Source organism: Ochotona princeps, chromosome 8 (assembly GCF_030435755.1).
Source record: "Ochotona princeps isolate mOchPri1 chromosome 8, mOchPri1.hap1, whole genome shotgun sequence".
NCBI classification, from domain to species: domain Eukaryota; kingdom Metazoa; phylum Chordata; class Mammalia; order Lagomorpha; family Ochotonidae; genus Ochotona; species Ochotona princeps.
The window spans coordinates 28068216-28089445 of NC_080839.1; the positions used below are offsets into that span (position 1 = coordinate 28068216).

The 21230-nt window shown below is 35.7% G+C and overlaps 1 protein-coding gene across 8 annotated transcripts in view; it reads right to left on the reverse strand.

Moving 5' to 3' along the window:
- The window catches only part of NRXN1 (neurexin 1), a 1084317-nt gene that overhangs the window by 114946 nt on the left and 948141 nt on the right, over window positions 1-21230 (reverse strand). For 4 of the 8 annotated variants that reach the window (XM_058667773.1, XM_036497753.2, XM_004580152.3 and 1 more), the window contains 2 exons: window positions 20518-20607; window positions 18833-19152 (listed from right to left, as the gene is read on the reverse strand). In XM_058667773.1, the coding sequence (XP_058523756.1) occupies window positions 18833-19152; window positions 20518-20607 (410 nt within the window). The remainder of the gene's footprint in view (window positions 1-18832; window positions 19153-20517; window positions 20608-21230) is intronic. The other 4 variants (XM_058667775.1, XM_036497757.2, XM_058667774.1 and 1 more) reach the window with 1 other exon arrangement.

A 21230-nucleotide genomic window follows, 5' to 3' on the forward strand; every position in this document is an offset into this window, starting at 1 on the left:
ATTTCACATCTTTCAAAACTATCTTTTCTGTTAGTATAGGTGAGTGACAGTTCACTAATCTCTACTGGAACAAATTTTATACAGTTTCCTAAGTGGTTGTCCTTCATTAAACTGTAATTAAAATCCTGAATTTATTATTTTACACGGAAATAAAAGCTTTGTTTATTTGTCTTACAGTTGAAGTCAGATACCTTTCTTATATTTCATTTTTCCCATTTCCTCGAACAACAATGAAGGATATATGATATTAAAATAATATTAGATTGACTTTACATTGCACACAAAAACGAAAATTAATGTAACTTGATTATTTGCAGTATGATGGGCTAGATACTGTAGAGCCAATCAAATGTCTGGATAATTTCTGAAACACCTGTATAGTCTTGTGAAATTACTCTTCTTATATGTATTTAATATCAGTATTTTTGAATGATCAAGGAGTTCTTTCTAATTTTAACAAGGTGAATTTTTCTTCCAATATAAAGTGGAGTTTCATACTCTTGACTCACTGGGAAAGGAGTATAGTTACTGTATAAAACATTTTTAGGTTGAACATATATATAGAGTGCTATATCTGCCAAATGGTTAATCAAATACATTTTATAGGAATGAATGTCAAGGAAAATTAAAAGTAAAATTTGAGAGCTATATTTCAATCCAGATAATATTTTTATCTTCAAATAGAACAAACCATGACCTTCTTTTAAGTTCTGGTATCTCTTTTTAAGCTATAACTTGAATAAGAAAAGTTAATTAAAAATAATAAAATGAAATAAAAATTGTGACAAGAGCAAAGTATACACTTAGTTTAATGTGTTCTAAAATATAAAATGATGGCCATAGTATGGGTATGTTTGCTTATTTCTGACACAAAAGCAGTGATTATGTCAAGCATTTTCTATAAATAGGGTCTTCATAGAAAACAGCAAATAAAAATGTGCATAGATTTTATTTTATTGCACCAAAACCAACATAGCATTTAATGCTAGTTTTCATGGATTTTTTTGTTAAAGTAACTGTGGTGCTGTGGTGTGTGTGTATGTGTGTGTGTGTGTGTGAGAGAGAGAGAGAGAGAGAGAGAGAGAGAGAGAGAGAGAGAGAGAGAGAGAGAGGCTCATTTTGGCCACTACAAAATTTATGAATCTCTTTTCTGGTCAGGAATGTGCTATATCTCAAGATAGACTCATGTATCTTGTGGCAGAATGATCTTGGAACAACATTTGACCAGCAAAGTTTGCTGATGAATATCCCTAGGGACAAAATAAGAGAAAGCCGCTTGAAAGTTAGGGGCACAGAGAATGAAATTGACCAGGGAGATGGCCCATCTGCTGGTCTACTCCCCAGACACCACTAACAATCACAGGGATAGGCCAAGTGGAGGTCAGTACACTGGAGCTCAGCCTTAGTCTCCCACAAGAGTGCCAGGGACCCGGGTGCTTGAGTCATCACCACTACCAACCAAGGTGCACAATCACAAGAAATGGCAATCCATTGGGAAAAGCACAAAGAATCAAACACAGGTACTCTGCCATGGGATGCAAACACTGTAAGCAGTGACTTGTCTACTGCCCAGAACATTCACCCCTAACTGCAGGATTTAAATAGTATCTGCCCTCTGCTGAACAAATCATCTCTTTTGCTACTGCATAGACCCAGGAAGGAATTGATAGGATGTATATATCCAGGGGCACACACTTAGGAAGCTGTTTTCAGAGGAAAGTGGGTAGAATGGAAGTAGCCAGTATTTGAAAAAATAAACGAGAGTAGACAATTTCCTATATGGTTAGGTGTGAATGTAAAATTTGTTCTTTTATTTCTAGTGTGTTAATCTCTGAGCTCTTTTTAGCAAAGCAAGCATTAATGTTGCTGTGACTATCTTTAAAATTACTACAAAATATAATATTAAGGACCTGGTGCAGTAGCCTAGTGGCTAAAGTCCTTGCCTTGAATGCACTGGGATCCCATATGGCTGTTGGTGTGTGTCCTGGCTGCTCCACTTCCCATCTAGCTCCCTGCTTGTGGCCTGGGAAAGCAGTTGAGAATGGGAGTGAATCATAGGACACTGTGGTCACTTAGGGAGTGAATCATTGGATGGAAGCTCTTTCTCTCGGTCTCTCAATCTCTCCTCTTCTCTGTATATCTTCTCTGACTTTGCAATAAAAATTAATATTAACAATATGTATATAATATTGAAGCCAAATTTAAAAAATCTGGAAAGTTGGAATATGGCTACTAAAACTTCTTTCAACAATGCCCTAATGTCTTTCTAATATTTCTAATATTTCTGATCCTTACTGGAACAAATTGAACTGGGATAGCAATACAAAAATACACTTGGCTTTTCATTTTGGGTTTCTTTATTGGTGAACAGAGAGTTATGAAGTCAGAAACATAAGACTGTTTCCTTCTGAGATTTCATTAAAGATAAGGTATCACAGTGATTGAAGGCTATTGTGCTGGCTTACCCCATCATCTATTTCTAACCATCAGAAGTGAACAATACAATAATGCAAAAGAACTGATTTCTTATCACAGAGTCATTGATATTTTTTTCTATTTTTCTTTGAGTTCAAAATGATTATTACCAAGCTGAAAAGATTTAAAGATTCTTCAGACTTCTGTAAGTACAATATGCTAGACACACTCAAGGGAGTAGCAAATGCTTCATTAGGTTAAATTGATGGGGAGAAATGAGAAGCTTGGTATTTAGAAATGATAAAACCAATGTGATGTTTCTTCATATTGAGAATCTCTTGGTAACTAACTGGGGATCAGTAAACATCTCATCAGTCATTTTAATATGAAATGAAGTTACTTGAGACAAAAATGGAATTCTTTTCTGAACAATGACTAAAGGTAGTGCCATTCCCTATCAATTCTTCCCATCATAGCAGTAATCCCAATGCTCAGATTAAGTTGTGAGCAGGACAAAATGCCCGTCTGTCTTTCCTACAGAGAATCCACAAAACCAAAAAGAACAATTCCTCTGTAAACACTTCACAATGAAAGGGGGAAAAAATCAGCAAAATCAAGAGTTATCCACAGTGTAGTGCAGACCAGAAATGCATGACAGACTGGCAAATAAAATATGCACTGCAAGTTACAGCTATGATTATGATGAAGATAGATATCTAGGAGTCAGTAAAAGTCAATCTGGAGAACATGAAATACAAAATTGTCAGAAAAAAAAAACATATGTAAATGTGCTCCTTGGTATCCCTTTGCTCCGCAACACTGTGGTGTGCATTTGTGATCTTCATTCCTGGCTCTCTATACCGCACGTAATTTCTCCCCCTTTAGTTTGGACTAGATTAGCAGCAGTCCTGGGGAATATCCCTTCCAAGATCAGTTTATAAAACATGCGTGGCTTACTGTCATCTGATTCACATTCTCTCACTCTCCCACTCTTTCCCTCCGCCTCTTTCTCATAACTTGCCCTGGGAGAAGGAAGGTGTTTTAGCTCCCAGGATACAATCCTGTGCCCATGTAGAAGGAAGCAAGAACTGCAAGCAACCATATAAGTGAATCTGAAAGTGGATCCATCCTCTTCCCACAGTGAACTTTGAGGTAAAACTGCAGACTGCTCAACAGCAGGATTGCAGCTTCAAAAATTTGTGGAGCCAAAAGAACAGATTCTAATTCTGTCCACCTCCCAGGCTCACAAAACTGTGAGATTGTAAATTTTAGTTATTTTAAAGTGCTAATTTTAGGGTTATCTTTTTATGCAGCAATAACTTAATTAACCATTTAAAATACAAAACATAGCAACTTTTTAAAATCACAAAGCAAAGACAACAACCTCAATTATGGGTAACTTCTAAAAGCCCAAAAAAATCCCCAAGGAAAGGGATATTTTAACTGTGACAGCTATCTTTCTGGTACTAGACTATGGTGTCCAAAACAAAGTGTGCCACCTGCACACTATGACAACTCTCAACTTGTTTAGGAGTCTCTGCCTCTGTAAGAACACACCACTGCAGACTTCTACTTAGGAACAACAGGTACAGGCGAAAAATCTCTTTGGCTGTTAATGCAAGGAGAAAGGAAAAAGGAAAGGTTTGATAAAATTGAAAGTACAAGGACTGGGAATTTAAAGATATAATAAAGCCAAGAAAATTGTGCAAGAAAAAAAAAGATGCTGAGGAATTTCTTAAAATGAATCTACAAAGCTAAGTATGACCCAAATGTGAAGCAAAATCAAACGGTATGATTTTAAACAACTTATAGGACGGAAGGGAGTCTAATTCTCTTTTGAGTTTTGAGTGGACCAGTTATTATGATATTTAACCCAGAAGACAAGAAATATAATCCTAACCCATCACTGAGCCTGGCATTGCATGGTATTTACATTGCAGCCATCATTTACATGCTTTTTATTACTTTTCCATTCCAGAACCCTTACAGATAAAATATGGAAGACTTTGTTGAATTTGACATTCCTGGAACACATTATGATGATGAGATGCAGAAAAGAAGATGGAAGCTAGGGGAACTAGCAGGAACAGAATTATCCCCATTTTCTGACTGCAATAGCTAATATACACTGTTGAAAATGAATGGAATGAGCAATGGAAGTATAAACATCTTTTTAAAGTAAGAGAGTATACAGATACAAATTTGATGGGAAGAAAAGGAAATTAAAATTTGAACTACCCTTCAATTTTCCTCCTGAGAGCACATGAATACTGCATAAAAATGACAAATGGGAGTATAAGCCCACCTAAGAGATATGAACTAATTATCAACAGGTATGGATTTCTAGAGACTAAGACTAAGGTAAGGGTAGAAAGAGGATGGATTGAGAATTGTTGCAACTGTGTTGTATTTGTTTTCATGTGCTGCTGTGGTCTTAGGTACCGAGGTTAGGGTCACAAGTTTGGAATGCAAACCTCTCCCACCAATGTAATCCTTTCTGCCCACCTGCGAGTCAAATGATGCTCATCTATCATACCCTGAAACCTGAGGTTGGGGGTGATGGCATTGAGTTGCTGTGCAATTATGCCCCTTTTATGCCCCACCCCGATAAGAGCTCATGATGGGAGTGGCTCTTTCTCTTGGTCGTGAGCTACCATCACTCTCACACTCCAAGCCTCCAGAGCATCAGCTTACTTTTTGCTTCCTTTGGACAGCCACAATGACAGAGGCAGTCCCTGAACATGGCCCACGGATGTCTGTATTCCTCATTCTCTCTCTGTTCACTGTTTGAGTGAGTCAGCAAAGATGCAAATGCTAAGATATTTCATATTTCTTGCTTGTATATTTTAAAGAGTTCCAGGAGAGGTGAGGCTTAGCAATAATGGGATGTGGACAGAGAAGCCAGGAAAAGGTGAATGTTTACAGTTTTGTGAATGTGTCCAGGTTGTTCACTGCATGTCTGTTAGGATAATTTATATTGCTGGGAAAGGTAGAACAGTTGTTAAGTGGACTGATTTCCCAGTAATGATTGTTTCTTCCTCTTGGGATTTTGATTCAGACTAGATTGCTATGGTGTCTTTTCATTTGCTAACTTCTGTTACTGCCAGATGAATGAATGGAGCTAGTATTTAGGAAGGTGTGATTTTAAGTATATTGGTGCTTTCTAGAGTAAAGGACACTGCCATCATCACCAAGCTTGGCTAATAAAAACTCCTTACACATCTTATACTTGTGTCTGGCATGATCTCTCTCATATTCCACAACAGTGCCTGTGCTATCTCAATAAAAATCATTTTTTAAAATTATTCTATTCACTTTGCATACATACCTCTAAGCAGAAAAGTAAATTTTGTCATCATTGTGTTACTAGTTTCCAAAACATTGTAAAGGGGCATGGTATGACTAATATCATTATTTTCCATTTGAAGTACCACTAGGCAAAAAACATAGTGTGTTTTCAAATAACCTGAACAGCAACTTTAAATGCTTTTGGCATTTTCTAGGATTTGTGCATTATTAGGAATTCACTCTGCCCCATGAATTTCATTTAAATCTTTATATCTAATTAGTGTGATGTTAGCATTCCCCTCTAGTCTGCTGTTTCTTTACTAGCTCTTTGTACCCAATTCCCATCATAATGCATCGATAAAAATGTAGCTTTTTATGTGTTTCAAGGCTACAATGAATCTTTTTTTCAAAACGATGTAGCTTTTCCCTACAGTCCATTTGTAAAAACTGCAAACATGCAAAGCTTTTCTTGTAGTGCTGTCAATGACTACTGATACAGACAGGCTTTCTAGTAGGCCTCAAAGCTTGAGGTGCCCTATTGTTTTCCTGGAAGTTTTATCCACTTTTTCAAATCCTGAAATCTGAGTAGAGATACCAAACAATGAGCCATATTATTTTAAAAAGTAAACCCTTGACACTTCAAAATGGGCCTACTTAGGATTTTTTCAAAGGTATATTTATTAACTTAAAAGATAGAAATAGAAAGAACATGTATCTGCTGACTTACTCTCCAAATGACCACAACGGTTTCATCCAGTGTTGTGTGCAAAACCAAGGTGCTTAAGCACGCAGGTGTTTTCTATTGCTTTCCCAAGCACATTAGCAAGGTATTGGATTGGAAGCAACCCCTGCTTCTGAAGTTATTATTTATTTATTGTTTTAGTTTGCAAACCAGGATTTATTTATGAAGAGGGGTCATACTGACAAGATGGGGCTCCAAGGAGAGGAAAGACCCAAGGAAATCTAAGAAACAGAAAATCTCCTGCTACAGCAGCAGGTGAAGTCTCCAATGAAGGAAAAAACCCGAGGCAACAGTGGAGCTGGTGTCCCTTACATACCATCTTGGGGAGGGCCTTCACATGAGTCACCCAACGTTCAGAAAGAAAAAATTCAACTGTTAGCAATCTGTGGCTCACCACATCCAGCCAACAATGGGAGAGGTCAGTTGTGGTGCAGATAACAGGCATACTCTCCAGCAGAGAATATGAGAAAGAGTAACAGTGGTACAAAGACAGCCTGCTTATTATTACTCCAAATTTTCAACAATTCTAAGCAACACCAGTGATAAAACATTGTTCCAGATGGAACAATCAGCACATGCCCACTACATCACTGAAACCCCAGGAAAGATGATGAAGCTTCTTAACCTGTGGGATGGTGTTTTATATCTGTTACACATTAACAGATGGAATTAATCGATCTTGTTCACAAAGTTAAGAAATTTTAAAATACAATCCTTGCATCTTTATTTATAGGCAACTTAAAAATATATTGAATGGTGTAGATTTACAACACAAAATTAACATCTAAATTTATGCTATTGGTATTCCTTACCTAAGGCCAGGAAAAAAAAGTCCAAAATCACAATACTTTATGCCCTTTTCTATTTTAGTGACAATGACTGGACCTTTCTTCCTAGCCTCATGTGAAGATTTTCAATAGCATACATTGAAACGTAACTTTTCATCTTCCGTGTAAACAATGCAAGGTTATTTTTAAGTGGCCCATAAATAAAAAGAAAAAAGATCCAAGGATTGTATTTGTAAATTTTCTTAAAAGATTTATTCATTTTTACAGGAAATTAGTGCTATCCAGAGTTAGGCAGGAGAGAAAGATGGATCTTCCAACCCACTGATTCACTATCCAGATGTTCACAACAACCAAGAGTGAGTAGGTCCAAAGATGGTAGCCAGACGGATCTTTAGGGTCACCCATGTGGGTACAGGCGCACAAGGCTTTGAGTAATTCTCTGCTGCATTCTTGGGCATATGAGCATGCAGCTAGTTTGGAAGTGGAGCAGCCAAGACTCCAACCAGTGTCCATATGGGATGCTGGTGCTGTAGGTAGAAGATTAGCTCAATACACCATTGGAGCAGCCCAGAGGACTATATTTCAAAACTCCTTAACTTTGTAGATGGGATAAATTAATTATGGACAATATCTATTTTTATCTGAAACACATGGAAATAGAAATGAGAAACACACACAGGAGAGAAAGAGATAGAAAATCTTCTAAAAGTTGTTTTATTTCCCAAATGACCGAAACAGTTGGAGTTGAGCCATGTTGAGCTCCGAAGTTCAGAACTCAATCTGAGTCCCCTATGTAGTTATCAAGATTGTGGTTATGCAACAAGGTGGAGGAATCCACCATGGTGGGAGGGTTTGGGGAGGGGTGGGGAGAATCCCAGTACCTATGAAACTGTGTCACATAATACAATGTAATTAATGAATTTAAAATAAAATTAAAAAAAAAAAAAAAGATTGCATACCAGCAGGGACTAGAACAGCAATATGTTATAACTCAAATTCAGGCACAGAGACATGCGATGTGCGCATTCCAATCTCCATGTAAAATGTCTGCCCAGAAATGTTAATTCTTCTATTCCCCTTTTTATATGTGAGCTTCATTCTATGCAAATATTGATTCATCCAGCAAAAATATGGACTTGACATCTCACAATATTTATGTCAGGGCTGGGTTATGTACCCTGTGTGATCATTAACTCACTCCCCACAAAATCATCTTCTAAATCTCTACTTTTCAGCAAGAAGTGTGTTAGGTATTGAGTGTACAAATAAATATGACAAAGGTCTTGACTTTAAGATGCTTGGCAAAAAGAAAACTAAACTGTGATCTCCGATAGGTGGATATTACCTATCTCCTAAGACGAATGTTTATTCATGTGTGTTTTCAAATTGCTGGGAAAAGAGTAAGTGTGTTGTACCTAGAGTTGTTCAGAAAAGCATCAAGGGAAATGCATGACTTAAAATTCTCTCTTTTATTAAGAAAGCTTTAGCTCTTGATAAATATGTGTAAATACCAAGATTAAAGGTACACTTTCAACACAGGAAAAAAATGGTAATGTAGTTGTCAGAAGGGTAGTCTATCTAGAAATGAAAGAAGCTGCAATTTGTTTATTTACATGCTGTCAGTAGCATGACAAAGGCAAATTTCAGACTTAATGTTTTATGCTTCCTTTTCTTTTCATTCTTGAGTCAAGTTTCCTCCCCACCAAAAAAAAAAAAAAAAAAAAAAAAAAGATAAGAAAGCAAAGCTTCACTGAAAAAGGTTAACAAAAGAATACGGCCATTAAGCACATTCACAAAACTGATTAAACCAGATCTAATATGACAGTAAAATTTTTACTTTGGACAACAGAAAGCTATCAATTTCTCATGAAACAATTGAAGTATTCAGGTTCACTGCAATATCTTACATTCTTTCCTGTGTCTGTGAGTTGTTTTGTTGACTCTGTCTATAATTATTGCCAATTGCCCATAAAGGCAATGTATGGAAAAACCAGACACAGAAATGTCACCATGGAATCTGAAAGAATCTTGATGGATCTAATGTCCAAAAAATGAGATTTGAAGGAGAGGGCTTTCCTTAGAAATTACATACATACACCCACACACACAAAATTATACTAATGCATATACACACATATATACATATATCCATGTGTTATATAAACATATGCATATACACATGTGCAAATGTGTGTCCAAGTATATACAAATGCATATACATTATTCTTTCTTATGAAAGAAATGTCTACTCTCTATGTATCCACGACACAACCACATCCATCAATCCGTAAGTGTATAAACACTTTTTGACATACCTGCAAGACATCAGTCTTGAAACTAACTGATGGGCCATAGAAAATATTAAAGTAAGTTTACCTCAAATGCTCTAGGACCAATTGTAACTGATTTTGCACTCAAGTCAATAAAGAGATCTCATTAATAAGAAGCATAGCACACCACAACAGCCATTTGGCAGATGGTTTAGTGGCCATATCCTGGAGAATCTAAATATGAAACTATTTGTTACTCAGTTCTGGGATAGTGCTGGTCAGATTAGGTTTCTTACTAGAGAATGCACTGCTAACACTGCTACTATTTTCCTGCCTGAGGTTTTACATGATTGTACATGTATTGCATTTCATAGAGTAGATGCACCTCTGTCAACTGCATCATTTGCAAGTTTGTCCTCCCATTCTGTTGAGGTCTTTTCACTTGATGGGGTATTTCCATTGCAGTGTAGAAGCTCTAATGGCCTGTGCTTTTTTTTTTTTTTTTCCAAGAAGCATTTCCACACGCCTCTGTCTTGTACAGTTTCCCATATGTTTTCCTCTAGTAATTTGATGGTATCAGGTTGCTGTTTCAGATCTCTACTTCATCTGGCATTGGTTTTTGTATACACGGTAAGGCAGGAATCTTGCTTCATACTTCTCCACATTAAGATCCAATTTTCACAGCACAGTTTATTGAAGAGATTAAGCTTTCCCTGGATTGATTTCTGCTTGCCTGTCAACAATTAGTTGGCTGTAGCTGTGTGGATTAATTTCTGGGATTGTTGTTCTATTCCACTGTGCCAGTGCTAGGCTATTTTGATGACAACTATCCTGCAGTACATGTGGAAATCTGGTATTATTATGCCTCTAGCTGATTTTGTGCTGTTTACGATTGTTTTAGCCATTCTTAATATCTTGTACATCCATATAAATTTTAGCATCATTTTTTCTTGATCTCAGAAGCATGTTGTGGGTATTTTGACAGGAATCACATTTAATTTGTAAACTGTGTTCAGAAAATGGATATTTTGATTATATTAATTCTATCAGTTAACAAACTGGAAGATTTTTCTAGTTTCGGTGTCGTCTATTTTTTTTAATTTATTTTTATTGCAAAGTCAGATATATAGAGAAGAGGAGAGACAGAGAGAAAGATTATCTGTCCTGTGATTCACTCCTTAAGTGACTGCAACAGCTGGAGCTGAGCTGATCCAAAACCAGGAGCCAGGATCTTCTTTCTGGTCTCCCACATGGGTGCAGGGTCCCAAGGCTTTGGGCCATCCTTGGCTGCCTTCCCAGGCCACAAGCAGGGAGCTGGATGGGAGGTGGAGCTGCCGGGATTAGAACCGGCGCCCATATGGGATCCCGGGGCATTCAAGGCGAGGACTTTTAGCCGCTAGGCCATGGCACTGGACCCGACTATTGATTTTTTATGTTGATTTTATATCCTACAACTTTACAAAACCCTTCTGAGATTCAACAGTCTGTAGATACTTAGAGTCATTTGGTTGCCTCAGGTATAAAAATCATGTCACTGTAAACAGCAACAACTTAACTTTCTCTTTTCAATTTGCATTCCTTTGAATTTTTTACTTGCTTAATCGTTCTGACTTAAATTTCCAGAGCTATATTGAATAGCAGTGATGAGAATGTTCATCCTTGTCTGGTTCTGAATGTTAGTGGAAATCTTTTCAATTTTTCCGCATTCAATATGACTAAGATGCTATTGAACAGTGGGTTATAGAAGAAATAAAAAATAAAATTCCTGAAAATGAATTAAGATGACTGCACAATATGTCAAAATTTGTGGGATATAGTAAAAGTGGGAACTTATAGTTAAAAGGGAAGTTCATAGCAATTATACCTATATAAAGAAATTAGAAAGACTTCAAATAAATGATCTATCAATGTATCTCAAGGACTAGGGAAACAACAAACCAAACCCCAAATTACTAGGAGGAAAGAAATAATTAACTATAAGAGATAAAAGTGAAACCTGAAAAGGATGATACATGAGATTAGCGACTGAAGAGCTGGTGTTATGAAAAACATGACATTGGGCCCAGAGCCGGGATCCCACATGGGCGCTGGGTTGTGTTCCAGCAGCTCTGCTTCCCTTCCAGCTCCCTGTTTGTGGCCTGGGAAAGCAGTCGAGGACAGCCCACAGCCTTAGGACCCTGTACCTGCATGGGAGACCTGGAAGACACTCCTGGTTCCTGGCTTTGGATCCGCTTAGCTCCACCCTTGAGGCCACTTGGGGAGTGAATCCCAGTACTTGGGGAGTGATCTTCCTCTCTCTCTCTCTCTTCCTGTCTGTATATCTGACTACCTCCAACCACCCCCCCCAAAAAACAACAAATAGATTAAAGAAAAAAAGATGAAGAGAGAGAAATAACATCGATCTCCAAGTTGCACAACCAGTAAAAAGAGGAAGAAGATCCAAATAAATAAATCAGAGCTATAAAAAGAAATTTAACATCAGAGACCATGGAAAAGAAAGAATTGTCAGAGATGAAGCTTCCGTGAGCCACACATATTGCTGATTCGGAAGGCTGGACCTTGGTGATCATCTAAGGAGTCTGTCCTTCATGATAAACTCATGGTACATTAAAGCGGGGGAGTGCACGTGTGCCTAAGCGTCCTTGAACAAACTATCTGACCTGCTGGTACAAATCACAGTGGAAGAGACTAAAAATGTTAGAAGGCAAAAACTGGTAAGATTCTGAAGAGATGCCATACGTAAGGGCATAGCATTGAACCTGCACCTGAAAAATGATGATGACACAGCACTGGGTAAGTCATTTACCTTTTCTAGGCCTCAATTTTTCCATGCATAGAATAGGAATATTATACCAAGTTGTACATGTTACACTTCCATCTCTACATCAGCCTACATATATATTTTGGGAGTCTATTGCAATGCTGATTTAATTAAAAGATGTTTCCCAGAAGGCAGAGGATCACAGAGATTAGAGCTAGATGAGGTAAATTTTGACATCAATTCTGTTCTTTTTTCTGGATTATAATTCTCCAACAGGGCAGTCACACAGGCACCATCCTTGTCGGGTACAATTCTGCTGAACCAAAGAACATGCCTGCATGAAAATATTCCAATATCTATTCAAAAGAAATTCATAATTTATGGTCCCCAAAGCAATGGGCATTCTATTTCCTCTCCTTTCTCTGTTTTTTTTTTTTTAATGCAGCTCTCAACAATCCATGGTCCTTACTTGTTTTCTACGTTCTCGATCATTTTCCTGTAGCAAAAGATAAATTTTACACAGATAGACCCAATTTTATCAGTGTTGAATTCCAGTAACTAGAAGACTGTGTAGGACATAGCCAGTATCCAGTCTATGTGCAATATGTGAACGAATAAATTAATAGGTAGAAGAACACAATTGGATAGGGTAGGCTTTTTCAGAAACCTCAAAACCAGGGTTGCCTCTACCAATAGGCATAGCTTCAGTCAAGAAAACCTCCACAATCCAAAGAAAGTTCAATGTGAAGATTATTTAATAAAACCTTTAGAGGTATATACCCTAGCAGATTTGTTTGGCAGGAATCATGGGGAAAAAATGCCTTCTAAGTGCCAGTGGCTTGCACACAAATTACACTCCTCAATAGGCATCATTGGCTTTGAGAGGACATGCCTTTGCACACATTGTAAATCTACACTTGTTTTAATTCCCTACATCCACTAAAAATTGCCATAAGGAAAAAGCACCTAAATTTTGAAAGAATTCAGCAGGATGATTGGACTAGGGAAAATTAAATCAATTATTCATGTTATCAAGATTATAAAATGCAGAATAGCTAGCAGGAACACACATAATTATGAGTAATGTGGTTATTTTCTAATAATGAAGCCACAGCAAAGGTTAATTAATATTTCTAATAAAGCAAAATTTGCTCCTTGAAGTTATAAAATGCATTTTGCTAGCTGTAAATATTTTTCATGGAAATATTTTGCTTCTGTTTCTTGAAAAAATAGTATTCATTCTTCATGAGCACCTTGAAAGCCCTCAGGAGGCAATAGCAGTATCCATTATATTTAACACTCTTTTCTTGCTTGAACATTTGCTGAATTTCTTCTCAAAAAACTCCACTGGGAATAAAATACCGCTGACTTTAATCAAATGTCTGAGATGTAAACTAAATATGACTCTCACAATCTACAATTAATGATTTTAATTCTCATGTCTTTCTGTACTGAGCAGGTTTCCTAACTTGACCCTTAAAAAAAAAAAAGATCTAACTGGAACCCCAGATTAATTTCAATGCATCAATGTATTTCACCCATACTTACTAATTCAAACTCACTCTAAAGTTCCTCAATCAAAAATCAGAATCTGTTGAAGGCGTATCATTTCTCCTTTCTGAAGAGTTTTGGAATGAGATTAAACAAGATGAAAGGGGGTATGTATTCTATAACCCAGGTAAGGCTATCAGAATCCATTTTTTGCTCTGAATGCAAAGGAGGTTTAATTCTTGTTGTTTTTATGAAATGTGACTATCTTGCTAAAGTAGCTCTTACATTTGGTACAAAGTTATATTATAGTATAAATCACAGACCAAAATGGGATGTTTTTGACCGTAACAAAGTTAGACTATTAATAATGAATATGAATATGAGATGCATGTAGGACCATCCAGGGTCCCTGGGATGCAAGGTTCTATGAAAAAAATCAGAGTTAATACATTTGTATTGTGAAATAAGTATGAAAAGTATCAATTATGAGTAACAATGATTTTCAAACTGAGTATAACTTAAAAGTTTCTTAACCCAATCCACTTATTTTAAAGATGTGACCAAGGCACAGATAAGGTCAACCCAATTGTTCAAGCTACAGTTTGAGCTAAGTGATTGTGAATGAATCACTTTCTACTGATTCCCCACTTCCATTACACAACACACTCTTGTTAAGTGAAAAGCACATTACTAAGACTGTGTGTCTTGTTCACCATGCATCTGGCTTATTAAACAGCCCACAATGAAAGCACCGAGAGATCAAAGAGTATTTCTGAATCATGGGACCTAAAATATGCCAGGGCTCCACTTTCCTTTCTGTACAGACTGGTAACAAAGGGAATGAATGCTGCACTTTGCAGGCTGGCTTACTCGTGGTCATTTACACACAAACGCAAACACACTCTCAGTGACTTCCAGGTTATTCACCAGTGGAGAACAATGAGCAGCCAAAATTCTTGCCTGGTGATCTTCCCTGATTCGCTTAAAACTCTTCATCTGCCAAAGAACTGGAGGCCATCAATTATTTTTTGCAAAAATTTGCTTTCTGAGATCAAGTTTTATGAAGTTTCTCAAAGCTGAGTGAGTCTTCAGAAAACATTTGGAAAAACAGTGTTCTATAGAACACATTTTTATCTACATTACATAATCTGTATAAAAACATCAGCAATATTTTTCCACTCCCATTACAAAGGAGCCATTTAATCAGAACCATTTATAAATGTTTCCGTTATTTCAAAATTTAAATGCTGTTATTCTAAAGCAATAATACGTCTGAAAACTGAGAAAAAATAGTTCCGTTTTACCTTTTAATAGAATATTTATTTTTAAGAATGCAAGCAGTTTTTTATGGATACTGTCATCCGTGAATATTACGAAAAACATATATATATATGTGTATGTGTGTGTGTGTGTGTGTGTGTGTGTGTGTGTGTGTGTGTATTCATCCTGCAGGGAGAATAGTAGGAGAGAAATATATATGGATGGCCGAACAAATAAACATCATCTCCTCTATTTGAAATGAATCCAATCTAACTCTGTTTGTCCAAAAATCTGGCTCTATAGTTCTAAAACATGCAATCACCACAAGGTACACTGCCACTGTACCTTAAGTGGCTCAGTGCTATCACTGAGGAAAATAAACTTTGATTGGGAAAACAGTAGAACACAGCTTTGGAAAAAATGACATTACCCCTCCGGTACACTATTTAGTAAGACAGTTGATCATAGCAGGCAGGTAGAATCAAGGACAGGACTTAAAAGATGCTTCTTCCAATTTGCATAAACTCATCTAAAGGTTATAATTCTGAAATCAGCATCATCAATCACTTTTCTATTTAAACTTCCTAGACTTCAAACAATTGTTAAAAATATACTATATGATTAATGCTTTGATTCCTCCATTTTGTTCAGGGGAATCCCCCTAAAAAAAACTTTGAGGCATTCCCAGTCCAGGAAGGAATCAAAGCATTAATCAAAAAAAGATGGAAAATGGAGTAGATGAATCAACCACCTCAGCTTTATGCTTGCAGCGAAAAACTGGACAAGGGGAAACCCTAAGACGGACTATGTCAATCAGTGGACTCTGCACCAGCCTCATCATACCTGGACTGTTGCTGATGATATGTTGGAGCTTCTAATTGATCGAGGTGACGCTCTGCTGGCTCTGCCCTCAAACCTGAGAGGGCCTCCCTAAGAGGCCGTTGAACTTGAACTGGACAAGTGGGATGCTGGACTCTGTATGGTGTAAACTTTTAATTAGGGAATCTCAACGGAACTTGAGCTGTGGTTATGCATCAAGGTGAAGGAATTCATGATGGGGGAAGGGTTTGGGGTGAAGAGGGGGGAATCCCAGTACCTATGAAATTGTGTCATGTAATGCAATGTAATTAATGAATAAATGAATATTAAAGAAAAAAAATAAAATATATATATATATATATACTATATGTATATACTAACATGTATGTGTTAGTAACCTAAATATGTGTATATATGTTAGTAACCAACATATATGTATACTAAAATATATATGTCAGTAATCTCTTTGTATTTGTGAATACCTTAAAAATAAGTTACGCATTAGGGAAAATTAACAATAAATTATTGCTATATCCAAAAATAAATAAATTACTTCTCTGTTGCAATCTACATATAATAGACATTATCACTTATAATTATACACCTGTATCTTTCATAAAATAGAATAGTAAGAATTGTTGCTCCAACTTTAAAACATTCTTGCCACAACTAAATCTCCATGCCAATTTAATAGTTGTAACATACTATTCCAAACTACTTACTTGTTATTGGTCTGTTAAAAATCTAAAGATTCAAAATGCTGTGCTCTAAACGAGCTTAGGAATCTTACAGGTAATACCTCCTCAGGTGAACCAGCTACTAACTGATCAGATCACCTGCATCTATAAGATATTGCTGTGCTTCAATAGGTAATAGTCTGTAATAAGAGACACTTTTCATTGCTGATGAGCAGCTAACTCTTTTCCTTTGATATTAGTTAACATAGTAAGATATATTCATGTATTTCATTCCTATGCAATTAGCTTTTAAACAAAACATCCTCTTTAAAAAGTTTCGCAATTAATATAGCAATTAGTAATTCATAAAATACATTGAAACCATGTTAATGAAACTCTTTATTATGAGATTATATATATAGCTTTTTTTTGGGAGTTTGGCAATTCTAATATTATTATTGATTAATGTATATGAAAAATGCCACATGCTGTCAAATTATATTCACAGAAACATTTTAAAATCTAATCATATTACATGTCCTGTCAAAAATATTTTATGTAAGGCAGATAATCAATGTATTTGTGTTTAATTTTCCTTTACTGAATTTGTTTTATAAACTACTTATAATTAAGTGAATCTTAAATTAATAACCATAGCAAATAATTAATGAATTTTTTAAAAAGTCAAGTGAAGTTACTTGGTAAGCATAAATCTGTTTAATGATATAGCTAAGAAACTAAGTGTTATGATTTTATGAATAATCTTGAAAATCTGAACAAGATAATCAACAAAATAATGGCCATTCATGCAAGCATTTCCACTAAAACACATTGCAAGTGGGAAAGAGTTTTTGTTTCCTATTACCAACATAGTCCCATTCCCAGAACCGTGTCTGATAAACAGGCAGTGAGCAACCAGCATACATTGGTGAACACCCCATGTCACAGTCCATTTTAACGTGTGACCATATATGCATAGGAAAAAAAATGAAAAGAGAAAAAATATGCAATATACACTGTATCAGATTTACAAATTTAAGGATTTATGGTTTTTTTAGTCATCACTCTTTTCTTTACATTTTTCCATCCTCTATTCTGATCTACTTTTGTCTTCTTTTTTTAAGTAAATTAGAATCCACTTTTTTTTCTTCTAGGAAACACAGGTTGATTAGTAGATAAGTGACTTAAACCAATATAATATGCCTTCTATTCATTTCTTTCCAAATGTTATTCTTGGTCTATTTCAAGCCACTGAAGTAAAAGCAATTTTAAAATAATCACCATCATTCTTATTTTTGTGGAATATAGTTTTCTAGAAAAAGTAAGGATACTATATCTTGGAAAAGCTTTATATAGCACCCACTAAAGACATTCACCCACTCACTATAAAAAACAAATCAACAATGCAAAACACAAAACCTTTAACTAGGAACGTAAAATCTGAATGAATCAGCAAACTGACTATGTAAACAAATGACATATTTAAGCTAGGACTTAACAGAACTAAGTAGCACTTTCACAATATCTAACAACACTACAGCACTTCACAATATTTTCTTTCTTTCAAATAACACCAAAACTGAAACCAGTGTCATAATCATGGTAGATAATCAACAAATCTATCTTGGTTGAATTAATGCAACACCAATTTACATAAACACCACAGTTAAAAATTCTATTTAAAAATTTAAATTTAAAACAGAAGCTTCAACAACAAGCTCATTGAACTGAATTCTGAGCAGCCATTCACGTATCAAAGTTATCTTAGACCAAAACAGTTTCTAAGTTGCACATTTTAAGCCTTTGTTCTCAGATAATCTAGCAAATTGCTTTTCTCATAAAAATCCTCAGAATGTATTTGACTTTCACCATGAGCACCACATGAGTACTAATTCAAAATGTTAACCCTTCAGTTCACAACAGAAGCATTGTGGACAATAACTCTTTCAATATCAATTTTACTTTCAGCTTATTTTGAAAATATTCTGAGCTTAAAACAAACAAGAACTTTGAACTATTTCATTAATTTACCTGATGACTTAACCAGCAAAGTATAAATCCTGTAAAATTAGCAGACAGTCCCCATCAGTATGGGCTAGATCAAGGCTATCAAGCCTATCAACCAACAGCTAAGAAACCAACACCAAATCACTTCTGAGTCCACAAAGCCTCTAACAAACAGCATACACACATTTGATTTCAAACGCATATTAACACAGATCAGAAAAGAAAAAGGGGCATTTTAGAAAAAACACACATGCTGAAAATCGCATTTCCACAATCATAGATTGAAAATAAGGGAATAAAATCCTCATGCTCACCTGGCTAACTGGCTCTTTTGTAGGGGGCTTTCCTCTTCTGGCTGTGCTAGTAGCCAGGGTCGTGGTGGTCTCCATAATTGATGTGGACATCTCTGACTGCATGGCAGTGGCTGTAGACTCAGTTGTCATAGAGGAAGGCACTTCACCAACCAGTCTCACATTCCCCACTATGGCGATGTTGGCATCGTTTTCGGCTGCCATATTCAGAACTTTCAAGCCATTGTAGTAAAGCCCAGAGAGCTGGCCCTGGAAGGGCTGGCCCTGCTCTTTCCCGCCAATTATTATGGTTGCTTGACTATTGAAGATTGTGAGCTGACGCCCTGTAAAAATAATATTACATACATGCAAAAATGTTGGTTGTGAATTCTACATTCTACAAAGGATGATAAAACAGATCTTTCATGGGGTGGATAATGAGAGCAATAAACTATAAGAAAGGCATTTGACTCATAATTCATTGCTTATAAATGAGGTGTCCATGAAATGCATCATTCTTAGCAATATTTGTAAATTCTCAACTTATTATAAATGTAGTGCTTTTGCTAAAAAACCAATCAAAGATAGGGATTTGTACAAATCAATTTTTAGTGGATCCCTCTCCCCTCAGGATCTGATAGTGTTGGTCTGTTAAGTCTAAGTTGTTAGAATACGTAAGTGTAAGACAGCTAACATTTCAAGTATTTGTCATTTGGAAGTTATCACTGTCAAAAACTGATCTACAGCAGCTGAAATCTAATTTAAAATTTTATGACAAAATTTCATAATTCACATAGTATCCACATGTATGTATATGCTATTATTTAGAAATGTTTATTTTTTAGAGGCAGTGTCCACTGTTATCTGAATTAGTCTATTTTTTCCCACAATCACACTGAAAGAAACGTGTGGTTCACACTGAGCATGTCAGAGACAAAAACAGTTACAAAAAATGATTTTTCTGATTGGCTTTCAGCAAGTCTATCAAAACAAAACAAAATGAAAAAAAAAACATAGCTTCAGATGTAAAAAGCAGCTTCAGGAATGATACACAAATCGATGGAGAAATTATGGCACATTTCCATCAAACAGCAATCCTTAGCAACAGTACCATTATCATTAAATTGAGTATCCAGTTTTAGCAGATTGCTTTCTGTTCATAAAGAGCATGCACACAACTTTAAGTTCTGTTTTAATCAGGGCGTGTTCGCAAATGCTTAGAAGGTTGCAAACGTTAAAGGGACTTCATTTTGCTTGGCAATCCATATTGCCCACTATTTAAGATTCCTAGAGTTTAAACAAAGAGGTTTTTTTTTTTCAGGACCGTAATAAAGATATCAGAACTATATATATTTTAGTTAATAATTTAGAGGCTGGAACATGTAATATAATCTATGAATGATTTATCATTTTGGGTTAATGCTTGCTGTGAGTACCTTCATCGATTGAGTTAGTGGATTATATTTAACAGTCCCTTTAACCTTAAGTTAACTGGGTAAGATTATTAAACAGCTGGTACATCTAAAAATGTATAGAAATTATTATACAAGGTATGCAAATATTACTATCTATATTTTACTGTTTTAATTCTGTTTTTAATTTAGTTTTACGGAAAATTTATTTTTTATGTTTATTAGTGTTACAATGAAGTACTACTTGGTTATGTTCAAATTATTTTTTTATTTGAAGTTTTAATCAATGTTTTTTACCTTTGTCGAGTAGCCATTCATCAACTACTCGACCAAGTCGATATGGAATTCGCTGTCTAGCAATCGCCAGGCGCTCGTTATCATTGTTTCCTTTAAAGTTTAAAGAGACATTTCATTGGTTAAAATCTGTAAGGTCAAAGGTTAAAAGTTAATACTTAAAGCTTGAGCTATACAGTTGCCACATGATGTTTTGAAATTTGGAATTTTAAAAAGCTCTACCTAGAACATGTCATGTTTCAGACTTGCCATTCATTCATTTATTTTATTTTAGCAAACAAAATTATTCCTATGTTAATTGAAAATTAGAAATCTGCATTTGAGCTAGGTTATTAAACTTATGTTATCGACAGACCCAAACAACCAATTTAAACAGCATATAATAGCTTTACAAAAAATGACCAGTGACCTCTGGGTTTTGTCTTTTTGATGTTTCTTATTAACTAGTTAAACATGTTCAGGTGAAACAGGTTTAAGTTCTCAAAATACATTCAACCTCTTATTCCATATTAGTACCTCATGAACATCAAACTTAATACCATCTTTGGCACACTGAGACATCTAAAGTAAGCCTAGCATCCTTTATTTCCTATTCAGAAAACAGAAATTCTTATTCATATCATTTACTATAACCATAAAATTCAAACAGTTCTGGTGTATTCCAACAAATTTGTTTAGCCATCACTTGGACATCACAAGAGAATGCGTCTTTCATC